We start from the raw sequence: 13,675 nt of genomic DNA, 5'->3' as shown, positions 1-13,675 counted from the left end.
AAATTCAAACAAAAAACATAGAGATATTTAGAAGAGAGTGGAAAGATACACACAAGTATTATGATGCACTAAAAAATGTCATCATAGTAGGAAAATGTTCTCCATCTGATAAGCTGAGTATCATTAATGCTATAAAAAGAAACAATGTACATTGCATATACCAGTACGCAGATCATCAGTATATCTGCAGATACTATATGATTGTAAAGAACCTAAGGATGGACATGTGTAATTGAGGTAATGCAAGGAATAAAGTTTCTCGTCTCCTGCAATGTGTCCTCATGAAGAATGCTACTGGGACGTATAAGCGTAGTTGAACAGGGGATTTGGCAGCAAACGTAACAAATCAGGCAGCACACAAACTGTGGCAGTCAGGCAGCCTGAAATTAGTCTAAAATCTGTAAAGATGTGGAATTTTTGAGAGTTGAAAAGCAAATTTGTGTCCCTGTATGGACACAAAGCAAAAACTGTCGTCCTTACTGTGAATTTTATAAGAAATGGCTTGCTGAAGAGCTCACAAAACAATATTGCTGAAGATAGGCAGTATGAGTTTTGTTTCAAAGACTTGGTTTCAGAGCAAAAGCTGGAATGGGAACTTTTTATAATTGCCATTTCTAAATCTTGCAAGGCAAGGAAGTAGTCATTTTCCCCATTAAATTGCACATTGCTAATCAACCCCTAGGGGGAATTCAAAGTTAAAGGAAGTGGTAAACAAGACAACAAAAACCAGAAACAATAATACCAAAGCAAAATGAATAGCTAACTCTGAAGTTAAACAGAAGAAAATTAAGATTAGACAAAATGCAATGGGGTAATCCCTTCCATTAGTGTTAAAGTGTCAGACTTAATTCAGCTTCTGATATCAATGGGTAATAGAAAGTGGGAATGCAAAACCATGCACGTGCTCATAATTTAGAGAGTGTTTCTGAAGTGATGACAAGGGAAATTCACAAAAATTGTGCTTCAAGAGTTAACAGGCTGCTTGAGTTGCTTCTAATCCAAATCTTGTTCTTCTTGTAACTGTGAAGCCCTTTTCTGCTCCTGTCTTCTGCCCTCAATGTCATGCAAAAGAACTTCATCCCTAGTATTATGTTAACATACATTTATGAATTTTAAATGCACTGTGGTTGTTCAAGTGGTCAGTCATCAAGTATGGGAAAATGAAATGATGGAACAGAAACATGCAACTGCTGTAGCTGTGATGCTTCATTAAGGTTCCTGAAATAAAAACGTTCCTGAGAACTTGACTTTGAAGTCCTTATCCATAAAGCTATTTTTCAGAAGTACTACCAGAAGTACTACTAGGATGAGCTGATCAAGTCAGACGAGGTCTTTTAAGGCATAATGAACTATATAGTATCTTCCTTGCAGCTGCGTCAGCTTCCATAGGAGTTAACAGGGGGTTATTTAAACAGGATGTAGACACAGGCTGGCAGAAATTTGGATTCCTTATCAGCTCTGTCACGTGCACTACTACTTACAGTCATCAAAAAAAACAAACAACAGTTTAGTAGAAGAAAAACATAGAAGGACAATTGGTTTGATATCAGGATATTGGCTGCAAATCAAAGGAGATGTGCTTAAGTACACAAGACCACTGTAGCTAAGAGGCACTTTTATTGTAAGCATCTCTTTACAGACACACATGACTTTCTGAAAAACTCTTTTAGCTGAAGTCTATCATTTTTTTTTCAGCAAAGAGATGATTTTTATTTTTTTTTTCAGATTTATGAAAACTGATTTGATACATGAGTTGTGAGCTTAAAATGAATACCTCATCAGATGAGATCTTTTTCAATTTTTTAAATCCAAACTGTGGGATAAATTACTATTCTGAGAATTTATAATTTTTTTAAAAATTGCTGTTGGCTTGTCAAAAATATGTTTTTCATACAGTGAAATATTTTCATTCAGATGCACCAGCAGCATATAGTAAGAGTTAGGGCGGAGCAAGTAAGGATCTTGTTTTTTTTGTTTGTGAGACTGCATATTAGGAATCTAGAAGAAGAAAACCAACCAGCTGGATAGAGAGGATAACTGGTAACATTTGTTTGCAATAAAGTTAAGTCTAAAATCCATTGGAAAAACCCCCGCAGTGGTTTGTTTTAATCCCTTAGTAGAGAGAAAAAAATGGAAATCATGTAGAAAGGTAGGAAATCCTGCTTGAAAATTTGAAATCCAGCAGATGAATTCCTCCCCAAAGTAATAAATATGTTAAAAGTAAGTTAACTGAACAAGAAATTCTTTGAAGCTTTAAACTGAGCTTCTCCTGTCTCTCTGTTCTTCTTCAAAATTGTATTTGAAATTTTTCAGTTTACAGAGAGATTGTAATCATTGTCTCTGAAGACACAGCCTGAGGCTGGAGCTTTAGGCTAAGATTTTATTTTCTATATATTAGCATTCAGAATGTTGGGGAGAAGAAAAATACCATTTTCAAAGTGTACATTCAACGCCATGTATGCAATTCCTTTACTGTCCACTGGTTTGTATAGTGTTAATTTACTGGCAAGTGATCAATCAAAATCATAGTGCACAAAGAAGGATGGAATCTTTTTTACTCTCTTCTACCGGTGCTGGAATTAAGCACTTCAAAAACTTTGAAAACCTAGAAAAGCACTTTTACAGCTTTATTCAGTAGGGTGAACAAGTAAGTGTTACAGATATAAGCATATGTCATATCTACTGAGTAAAAACATTTTTTTTGTTTTTCCTGGTCCTGAGAGGAAAGATATTCTAAATATACTGCTCACTAGTGTTGCCTATTCCGTAAAGCTCACATACTTTGTTTTCCACTAATATTTTTAAATGACACAGAAGTTACTGCTCTTCAGTCATATCCCTGCCTTCAATTACACAAGAACCTCATTCATTAGGTGGTTGAGAAAAGCTTTGTATTTTAGACTGTGAAATGATGGTAATTAAATGACAAGGATACAGGAGAAAGTTTATGTTTGTATCTCTACTCTCTACCTTCTTTGTAGAGCAAATAATTAAAATTTAGAGCCTAATTACATACAAATGAAAAAATCCGAAGCTTTCTGCACTCCAAATAGGAATGCACTGAAATATCAATAGCTCATTTTATATAGCTGAAGTATTAGCCACTACTTATAGAGCATTAAAATAAAACACTTCGAGCAGTTTGTGCTCTATTTGGCAGTCAAAAGATAGCTTTCTACATTGTTGATTAATAGGCTGGGATTCAACTATACAACTTGAAATATATTTCATTAGCAAAATATACAATGGTTTGTCTGTAACAAGAAAAGAAAATCAACAACAAATGCTGAACGGAAAAGCAAAATAAATATATTCTCTTTAATAAGATGTGGCAGGAAGAGGTAGGTCTAACACAAGTGTATAAAGCCCAAGAAGCTGGTTCTCTGCAACTTACTTGGTTCCAGACCCCTTTGCTTGTGTACTTTTCTCCTTCTCTTATCCTGTTTTATTCGCAAATAGTACTTTTTTTCTGTGAGCACTACTCCATCTGCGTAGGGCAAGTACATTCCATTACGTTGCTATCTCTGCTGAAAGGCTTTGTTCTTTTTTTTAATGTGTTTTGTAACATTCTGTTACCTAAATGACACTGACACGTTTTTGATAGTGAAGGGGACATTGCAGTGGAGTACATTTTTCATCAGATGAAGTGTAAACCAAGAAGAATGCCTTTCCAAATGAATTTTTTTACCTCATACAATTTGTAGGTTTTATGCAGAAATTACTCTGTAAAGCTTTGTGGCCAGTGCTGGATCTGGAGCCAGACCTGAGAATCGTAATAGTCCCCACTGACTCTAAAAGCTGTGAACTTCATTTAATACAAGTCATGGACAGTTTAGCACCTGGTGATATCTTTATCTTTTCTGCCCCACGTTGAATTCAAACTCATAACCTGGAAGTAAAGACCCTGTTGTCAAATGCCTGTACCCTATATTCAGTGACTCAGTGTGAAATTAGATGCTTTACTTAAATTTTTGTATGATGCATGTAAAACATTTATATGGAATGCTACATCTTCCAAATATGCCCTGAGGAGTCTAAGAATAATGAAGTATAAATTGCTTTTAGCTTGAAATACCAATAAGAAGAAAAATACAGCTATAATAGAGATTTTAATAGTAACTAGAAACTGTGGTGATTAAAATTGACATGACCTGAATGTCTCTATAGAAATGTATTTAAATTCACAATATTTTGCACTGCTGTGCCAAGGAATTAAAACCAATCTACTAGAGAATGATCCAACTTTTGCAGCTCTTGAATACTAAGGATTATGTTTAAGAAAACTGTGGCAAATGGGATTCTGTATCAAATCTGCACCTGCACATATGCTATGGCATGATGCTTTAAAAGTTTTGGTAAAAGTATGGAAATTTGGCTTCATTCTCAATTGACACTAAGGCATGGTCATGTCTTGGAAGTGAGAAATATTTGGATGAGGTTAATAAATTCGTCCCTACTTAGAAACAGATTAAGATAAAATGGGAACATACTATAATAAGAATGGTGTTGTCACTAGCTTCATTTGATCCGAGGCAGTTAAATTACAGTGTGCCTTTCTTTATGAGGCAATTTTGCCAAGATAAATATTCTTAGTTTAGAATGAATTGTGCAGAAATTTAAATACATTGATCTTTGTTTTGAAATGAAATTACTGCTACTTCTAACAACAGAATCAAGTATCTTGTGCTTTCTTGTTAAAAACAAAGTAGAGTGTATGAGAATAATGTTAAAGCAAATTAATCGTGTCTGGTGGAGTAATTTTCCCTTTGAAGATGCTCTTTGTACACAATAGAAATGTTTCTCAAGACTGTCAGTTCTGTCAAAATTGTCAATGGAATTCGTGCAATCAGTAGTAATAGCCAAAACCCAGAAATTCCATTTTGCAAGAAATAGGGAGGTTTGGACATCTGAGTCCACTTCAGATCTGATAACATTCAAATGTTTTCATGGAAAAACAGCACAGTGTTTGAGAGACAGATTTACATCTTTGTAACATTTGATGTGGTGCCAGAATGAATCTTCCATATTTTTAATGAGTGCCCTAATAGCAACTGTTGGCTCAGTTGAAGAGAGTCAGGCTCAGTCTCTGTCCTCTTCTACGTCCTTCTAAGTTTTTGGAGGATTAAACTTCTTTTGTTTACCCAACTGTAAAAATATGGTGTATGGTTTTATGTCCTCTAATAGTGCATAAACTCAACCTCCATCATAAAAAAATCATGCAGGTTAATTGTCATGTTATGATGGTCACCAAAATTATTACTATTATTTCCCTGATCCATTGCCTTTTGGACAAACCATTGCCTAATCCAAGATTCAGCATTTTCTCTCTTCTCCTTTGTGGGCTGCAGGAATGCACTTAAACTTCAGGCTCCAGCTTCATATCACTATCCAGATCCTCATTTTTATAATTAAAAAAAAAAAAAAAAGAAAAAAAGTTTTATCTCTTAGACATTTTCTAATCCAAGGCAAAAAATTACGTATTTATACCTATTTTCATAATATGATTCTGTCATAAGAAAAAATTCTTACTCAAATCTGACCCAAAGAAAAAGTTGTCATTTCCAAATAAAAGTATGCTTTTTCTTTTTTTCTCTTCCTCCTCTTTCCTGAAAATTTGGAGCCCTAAATGTGATAACCATATGAAAATTTCATAATCCAGTGGATTATGTATTTTTAATACAATTTTCTTACCAGAAGCTTTACCATTCAGTGATTATCACTTTCCATAATGTAACTTTCAGAACTGCGGCACTCTGGCTGTGTTCCAATTTATAAAATTGAAGTGGCCACAGTTCACTAGTTTTTCTATGTAGGAAAGAAAGTTGTTAGATGAAGATGTGATAAATGTTGCTAAGTAATGGATTACACTGTATAAACCAAACAATAGTTGTTTTATGGTAGTTATTAAAACGTTCTATAAGCCTGTGCCCAGAATCAAAGTTGAAATCATGAATATTTTAAATTTTGCTGTTAATTTTAAGAAATCCCTGCTTATTGCTAGAGTACGAGAAGTTTGCTGAAAATATTCTGAAAAGAATAATAATATATGATAATATAAACCTACTTTAATCTTAATACCATGAAATAAATTTCTCAAATTATATCTATACTGGAAATGTGTGTTCACTGTAAATGCTACAGAAACATGTTTTTTTCTTCAGTTTTAAATTAGCATTTTCTTCTTCTAAGTAATAATTACAGGGGAGGGTTAATAGCTTTTCTTTTAAAGTATTTATATTATCCATATTTGTTGCTGTATTTCTTCCTTGCATGTTATGTTAGTTTCCCAGAAGAAATGTATTTTCTCTATTGTCCCATAATGTTTGGAGGGGTTTGGGTAATTGTCATCATCTCGTGCAGATTCCTTTAGCTGTAGCTTGAAATTATTTTAAAGTTGTTCATAGTATTTTTCGCATGTTTTATTGCACTGTAGCCTTAGTATGTGAATAATAACATGTGAGTTAAGGCAAAGGACTGATGCAGCGTAAATAGCAAACCATCCAGAACAGTCCATGAGGAGTTGATTTTGCCAACATGATGCTGCTTGTTGTTTTTATTTAAAACAAAACAAAACAACCGCAAACCCAAACAAACCCCAAAGTATTCATATGTGTTAAATTTTTTCACAGTAGCATGTTGGAGTACGTAGAATCTCTCCAAGTCAGACTTGCTTAAGGCCGTCCTCTGAATCGTAGTTTTAGCGGTATTCTGACGTGCAATACCGCACCTTCTGCTGTTTTGGGTGGTTTAATGCTGTGCAGTAGGAGATTAATTTCAGCTCTGAGGAGTGCTGAATCATAAAAAAATACAGGCGCATATGATCTTTGTCCTGGGTTCAGCTGGGATAGAGTTAATTTTCACAGGAACCTGGATGGGGCACAGCCAGGACAGCTAACCTGAACTAACCAAGGAGCTATTCCATACTATGTGATATCATGCCCAGTATACAAATGGGGAGTGGGCTGGGGTGGTGGCCCCCCCAAAATGGAACCTTGTGGGTTGAGATAAGGACAATTTACTGGGACAACACAAAAAGAAAAGTTACAACAACAACAACAGTACTGATAAAAAAATATACAAAAGGAGTGACGCACAGTGCAACTGCTCACCACTCAGAACCCGACACTCTGCCACTTCCCCCCCGGAAAGCCCAGGGCACCCCCCCAGCGTATACCCCCCGGTGTATAGTGTTACGTTTTGGATTTAGTATGAGAATAATGTTGATAACACACTTATGTTGTTAGTTGTTGCTAAGTAGTGTTTAGACTGAGTCAAAGATTTTTCTCTTTCTCCTGGCCAGCCAGCAAGAAGGCTGGAGGGGGACAAGAAGTTGGGAGGGGACACAGCTGGGACTGCTGACCCCAACTGGCCGAGGGGGTATTCCCTACCACGTGACGTCATGCCCAGTATATAAACTGGGGGGAATTGGCTGGGGGTGGATCACAGCTCAGGAACTAACTGGGCATCAGTCAGCAAGTGGTGAGCGATGGCATTGTGCATCACTTGTTTTGTATATTCCAATCCTATTATTGTTATTATTATTACTATCATTATTAGTTTCTTCCTGTTATTTCTTTCCTGTTATTGCATTCTGTATTCTCTCTTTGATGTCTTTAGTGTGTAAAAATGATACCCTCTTGTAAATTAAGAATAGTCAAAATATGCCACTGTGTTCCCATTTGAGTCACAAGATAGATGTTTCAGTATCGTGTTTGGTTCAGGCTTACGTGATGCAGTCCTTTGTCTCCTGAGGGTGCTGAGATACAGTCAGCAGAAAAAAACCAACCCCTGTACCTTGACATGACAAAGTCCCCATCAGTGATTCTCCTATATAGCATACTGGTATGGAGTTATTTGGAAAGATGCAGGAATGTTAGTGGAGGTACCAGGGAGAAAATACATTGAATTTCTCCCTTTTCTTACTAATACAAATAAGCTTACATCCCTGGAAAATATGATGTCTTATATTTATTACCATCAAGTAGTGAAATAGTAGCATGATGCCTACCTTTCTAGACTTACATGTAATATCCTTGAGGAATTTGTAAATGCTTTGAGTAAAAAAAAATCTGAAACAGGAATATTGCCTCAGTCATGAGGGGTTTAAATTTGCAAGTTTGTTCTTAATGCAGTAAAAAGATAGACCAGAGAGAACATTTTGTACCCATTTGAGTCATCTGCTTGTCTAGCTTTTTGATTTGTTGTTGACACTCTCCTTTAGTTAGAGATAATTTCCAGGCGATTTAAAAGCCTCTTTTGAATATTCAAATATTTTGAGGATTTAAAGGGTGAAAGCCCTGGAGGGTAGAGGAGGCCGAGAAAGCTTCTTAGTATGAAAGGATCACCTCCTAAGGGCCACTGAGATGATGAAGAGACTGGAGCATCTCTCGTGTGAAGAAAGGCTGAGAGGGCTGGGACTGTTTAGCCCGGAGAAGAGAAGGCTCAGGGTGGAGCTTATCCATGTGTGTAAATACCTGAAAGGAGGGTGTAAAGAAGACAGAGCCAAACTCTTTCTGTTGGTGCCCAGTGATGGGGCAAGATGCACAAACTGAAACACAGGAGGTTCCCTCTGACCATTAGGAAACACTTTTTTTTACAGGGTGCCCAGAGAGGTTGTGGAGTCTCCCTCCCTGGAGTTATTCAGAAAACATCTGGACATGGTCCTGGGCAAGCAGCTCTAGGTGGTCCTGCTTGAGCAGGGGGTTTGGACTAGGTGAGCTCCAGAGGTGCCTTCCAACCTCAACTATTCTCTGTGATTCAGTGCTTTAGTTTTACTCATAAAGCCTCTGAACACATCCCTGATGCCTGCCAGGAAGGATTCTGGGACGATGGATGATCCCAAACTCCTCCACTAGGATTCATCACAAAACAAAATCTACCTATTCCAGAATATCATACGGCAGACACAGTCATAAGAATAAAAAATATAATTTTGTTGTGGACATCAACTGCAGGATCCCAGGAGGCCCAGTGGCTCAGCCAGGAAATCCAATCAGTAACAGAATATCAGCACCTACAATGATAGAGTCAGAAAGCACTGACAAAACCATAAAGGCAAGAATAGGCATGATTTTGCTCCCCTTTCTTCAGGAAATACAGTTGTGAAGGAATTGTTTATAGCCCAGAGGAGAGAACTAGCACTGGCATTGACTATGAGATTGCTTTGGCGCCTTACCAACGTGGGTAATAGCCTGTTTAGAGACCTGTAAGTTTACAGAGGTTTACAGAGCCCCTTTGCTACGCAACAGGGCTCGACAGGGAGCCCCTGGATAGCTACGATATAGTTATTTCCAAACTCTGCACAGCATCATCCCTCCTTGTCCCTTCCAAGCAACCCAAGTTTGCAGGCAAAACACGCTCCCTTGGGCAGAGCAACATAGCTGCCTGGTATTGTGTTGCTTCCAGGACTTCAGTCACTCTTTCTGCAAAACACCATGCTGAGCTGTCTGGTTTTACCAGTTTGCACCTAAGACATCCCAGACGGCTTTGCTATCTAGTGGGCTGTGCATGGAAAAAAATGTGAAGGCACCAGACTAGAGCCCTTCTGTATAGTGACCAGATGTATTTGTCTTCTCTTTTTTGAATTTTTTTTCCCTTCTAACTTACCTCAGGTGAAATTTGGCCTTTTAAAAAAGTGCCAATATCTTAGAGTCTAAAGTGACTTGGAACAAATCCTTGCTGTGTATTTGGGATTCAGATAATACAAGGCAGTGTGAGGATTGCCAACTGACACAGACAAAAAAGTGAGACTTCATTTGCGTCTTTATTTAGGTAGCAGGTTAAATAGCTCAGAATTGGGACTTTCATGACCTTGCCAGGGTGTGCGCTTACCCTTGAGCAAACAGAACTTCAATAAATACAAAACAAAAACTGCAAAATTGGGAACGGCATTCTCCTCCTGACATACTTTTTTTCCAGAAGGCAGGTGCATGCTTCCTTTCTGGGGCCATCTTTGTGTATCATAGAAATAGTTCATATACTTAGACCAGTCTTCAGAGTTTTGAAAGATGGACAGAAGGGTCAAACAAACACCTAGGATTCTTGACCTTCCTGGATTTTTTCAGTTGTTGATAACCAAAAGCTCTTTTTCTCTCCTCCTCCTTTTCTCTTCTGGTATGCTTTCACTCTCCTCTCCACAGGCCTGTTTTCTCTTTCTGTTTCTTCGGTTTTCATTTTCCTTGGAAGACCCTGCAAGCCTTTATATTCCACAGTGCGATTAGATAGGTAAAGCCACGATCCACTGGAGTCAGTTCTTACTTTAACCAAAGAAAGCTCATTTTACCTTTCTTCCTCTGAAACACTTTTCAGTTCTTCTGGACATACCAGGAATTCTGCTGTGCTCTCTGGGGTTATTGGAGGCAAAGGTACAGGCACCTGAACCAGAAATGTTGAACTTAACAGGTAGCAAGACGCCTGGAGTAGTAAGGTACTTTTTTCCAAATTGCTAACTTAGCTCTTAAAATAAGATCCCTTTGGTTGGTTTGCATTATCCACATTTTGCACAGTCCCCTGTCCCAAAATAGACTTCATGAAGCTCTGATGAAGTAGGATCTTAGCCAAACTCCTCTGAAGTTGACAACTACACCCATGACTGCTCAGCTGAGCAAATTCTAACAAACAGGATTGTCTCACAAAGTGCGATGGCAAACCTGCACGGCACTTAGCCTTAATTTTCACAGAGCTGCAGACTGACGACCTTGCTGTCCCTTTCAGAGTATTTTAGACTGTAGCAAGAATGACGTCCTTTCTTCAAAGCTTGCTTACAAACACAGTTTTCACACGGGTGTATGACACAGTTAATTTGTGAGGGCCATTCAGCTGGGAGCCTGCAATCCCGCTCAGGGCTCACAGGGGCTGCAGCAGCCACCGCACATTCGAGCCCTGGCATCCTGATGTGCAGAAGGAGCTGACGGGCTGCTCCTTGCAGGTTGGGGCACCACAGACTGAGTGGCCTCTGAGGGTAGGATAGAGCTCAGAGAAATGCTGGGAAAGGAGAGCAAGAAAAGGCTTGCCAATTTCTTTCTGCTGGGGTTTCTTCTGCCCTCCCGAGATGTAGTTCTGCTGCTATTCATTTGGCAGCAATACCAACTTCTGAGGTGGGAGCCTTTTCTTTTGAAATCTGCCTTTTTGTATTTGTCTTCTAGTAGGTATTTAGTTTGATTAAGTACATGCCTAATGCAGATTTGAAACAACCTTTCTGGTTTTTCTTATGTATCGTTCTAGAGTGAAAAAAACGCCCACCACCACCCAAGGGATCTAATGCCTGGAAGAGGCACAGCAGCTGCTTGGACCTGTCAGAAACTACTCTCATACATGAGAAACGTCACAGCGTTTGTCGACCTGACATACCTCTCCTGTTTCCGATTCCACTGCCATATCTACACCTGCTTCTTTGGGGAGGACAAGCAGAGACGGTGGTGTGTCCAGGAAGGCTTTTGACTGGTCCTCTGCGTCTGCTTCACCTGCAGGGCCACTTTGCTCTTCCAAATGCAGGTCTAGAAAGGAAAAGCACGTGCAGCAAAGTGACTCCTTGGAAGTAAAGCACACCTAAAGCAAAACCCACCCAAAGCCCTACACCAGCTGTCTTCTTGACATTGAGGTTTCTGGTACCCCAAGCCCCAGCCTGGGACAGCCCTCAGTTCCTCCTCATACCTGTGGCTCTGTCCATGGGGGCTGCCGACTCCCCGGCTGATGGACAGGAGCGGCCAGCCATCTCCTCCACAAAGATGTCACCGCAGTTTTCAATGAGAAACGCCACCAGCACGTTCACCTGCACACATCAAACCCTCAGTCTCAACCCAGGTGCCTGAAAATGTATCACACAGCCTTTCCCACTCCCGACCCTTGCCTCTGCACAGGAGGCTGTGGTTGTGGGGCTGCTCTTGCAGGCAGCCACCCCACCAGCATTCGCTCAAGAGAGGAGGCAGCCAGGGACCTCTGAGCAGCCAAGCTCGGATGGGCCGGCAAGGCTGCAGCCGGCTGCTCAGTACAGCGCACCTTCTCAGTCACCGCCAGCATGGCCTCGAGGGGGAGCACGTCCTCGTTAGGTGGGCTCAGCAGATTTGGCCCAAGGCAGATGGCCAGGTTGCTGGCGGTCATTCTGCTGCTGGAGGCGTTGTGGCCGATGTGCTGGAGGAGGGCCAGCAGCTGCTTGAGGAGGAGGAGGTTGGCTCCAGGCAACTTCTCGGCCACCCTGAGGGAACAGGAACTCAACGTTAATAGAGCAGATGTTGCCCACAGCCATCCCCGAAGCTTGCCCAAGGCAGGTGGGAGCCAGTGGGTGAGTTGCACAGATTTCCAGGTGCTCTCAGCCAGCGGTCAGTGCTCCTGTGCCTCAGGAAGGAAGCACGGCGTTCCTTCCTAGATCCTGATTTCCCCCAAGCCCAGGCAAGGGAAGGCTCCCTGTCCATGCCCTTTCCCCCGAAATCTAAGCCCACCGCAGCAAAAGCAAGCTGTCAGAAGACACAGCTTTTTAAGGAGACCGTCCCTTTCCAGGCAAGTCCCAGGCCTCTACCAGTCCCTCCTCAACAGGCAGGCTGCTGCCCACACTTACGCTTTCAGCTCTTCAATCTTCTCCTCCTTGCCGCTCTTCTGCATCGCCGCCATCCAGTCCTCGTAGAGGTCTGTCACGAGGAGCTTGGCGGGGATGCTTCGGAGGAAGTCCTGCAATGCCAGGGGCTCCAGGTGAGCCTCTGAACACTCCAGGCCAGGCAGGAGCTCTTCCAGCTGCAGGTCAGAAGCGCTCACCTTCAAGATGACGGCCAGCAGCAGCGCAGGCTGGCTGCCCAGGTCGACGTCGGCGCCGTGGTCCATGGCCTCTCGCAGCTCCCGAAATTCCGTTCCGCTGGCAGCTCTTCGGAATATCCCTTCCGTCGATGGTCCTTCCCGGTGCAGGACAGCCAGCAGCTCCTGCAGGAGGGGCAGGAGGACAGTTGCTTGGCTGAGAAGCTGCCTTCCAACAGCAGTGACCAAAGCGCTGCCCCACATCCTGCTCCTTGCCCCCCAAAGCATGGTCTGGGGGTGAAGAGCCCAATCCCCCATCCCCGGAGCTCCTGGGGACAGCCACGTCCCCTCTGGAGCAGCGGGAGGGAGGGCTGGGGACCCCCTGCCCAGGCTGGCTTACCTGGATGGGCCGGGGCAGGGAGCCGTCCTCCCCGCAGAGGGCTGCCAGGGGCTGTCCAAAAAGCGCCCTGCCACAGCCGGAGCCCGCCTGCCCTGGCGCCTGGGCAGCGGCCGGGGTCCTCCGCAGAGCAAAGGGCCAGGGCAGCCCCATCCTCCTCCTGCTCCTCCTGCTGTTTCCTCCTGCTGCAAAGGAAAACAGAGCAAGATCCCGTCAATGGAGACTGCCAGGCCGCTGCTCCCGGAGCCTGCCCTGCCTGCAGCGCGGTGCTGAGCAGTGAGGACGAGCAGGGAGCCAGCAGCTGGAACCGCGGCTCCAGCTCAGCGGCTCCATCTCGCAGGCTCCTGAGAGCCGGCGTGCCACCGGGACAGCCTGTCCCAGCCCTCGCCCTGCCCTCCTCCAAGCCGTGGGCAGCAGCAGAGGCTCCGTGTCCCCGCAGAACCACGTCCAGCGGCCGCTGCCCAGCGGGTGTCTGTGCTCGTCCAGGTGATGTCCTGCCTTGGGGTGCCGCACCTGCATGGCGACACTCAAGGGACAAGTGAGCACAGCTCAACC

At 42.3% G+C, this 13,675-nt stretch overlaps 1 protein-coding gene across 1 annotated transcript; it reads right to left on the bottom strand.

Moving 5' to 3' along the window:
• Positions 1 to 7,872: 7,872 nt before the first annotated feature.
• LOC142027658 (T-cell activation Rho GTPase-activating protein-like) lies at positions 7,873 to 12,099 on the bottom strand. The gene is made up of 4 exons (XM_075021951.1): positions 11,998 to 12,099; positions 11,653 to 11,770; positions 11,350 to 11,495; positions 7,873 to 10,374 (listed from the first exon to the last, which is right to left on the bottom strand). Exons 1-4 carry the CDS (start codon positions 12,097 to 12,099, stop codon positions 10,279 to 10,281), a joined length of 462 nt encoding a protein of 153 aa, XP_074878052.1. The 3' UTR covers positions 7,873 to 10,278.
• Positions 12,100 to 13,675: the final 1,576 nt, after the last annotated feature.

The sequence above is a fragment of the Buteo buteo genome, unplaced genomic scaffold, assembly GCF_964188355.1.
Source record: "Buteo buteo unplaced genomic scaffold, bButBut1.hap1.1 HAP1_SCAFFOLD_50, whole genome shotgun sequence".
Taxonomy (NCBI): domain Eukaryota; kingdom Metazoa; phylum Chordata; class Aves; order Accipitriformes; family Accipitridae; genus Buteo; species Buteo buteo.
Note: the sequence above shows the minus strand (reverse complement) of the source record. Positions and strands in the feature narration are given on the sequence as shown.

What these genes read in the sequence shown, in the direction of transcription:
- LOC142027658 (XM_075021951.1), bottom strand. Translation starts at nt 12,099, where the DNA reads ATGACCGCCAGCAACCTGGCCATCTGCCTTGGGCCAAATCTGCTGAGC. An exon ending in CCCCATGGACAGAGCCACAG is followed by an intron (nt 11,496 to 11,652) that starts GTATGAGGAGGA and finishes TTTCCTTTCTAG; the next exon opens with ACCTGCATTTGGAAGAGCAA. An exon ending in TGGAATCGGAAACAGGAGAG is followed by an intron (nt 10,375 to 11,349) that starts GTATGTCAGGTC and finishes TTTCTGGTTCAG; the next exon opens with GTGCCTGTACCTTTGCCTCC.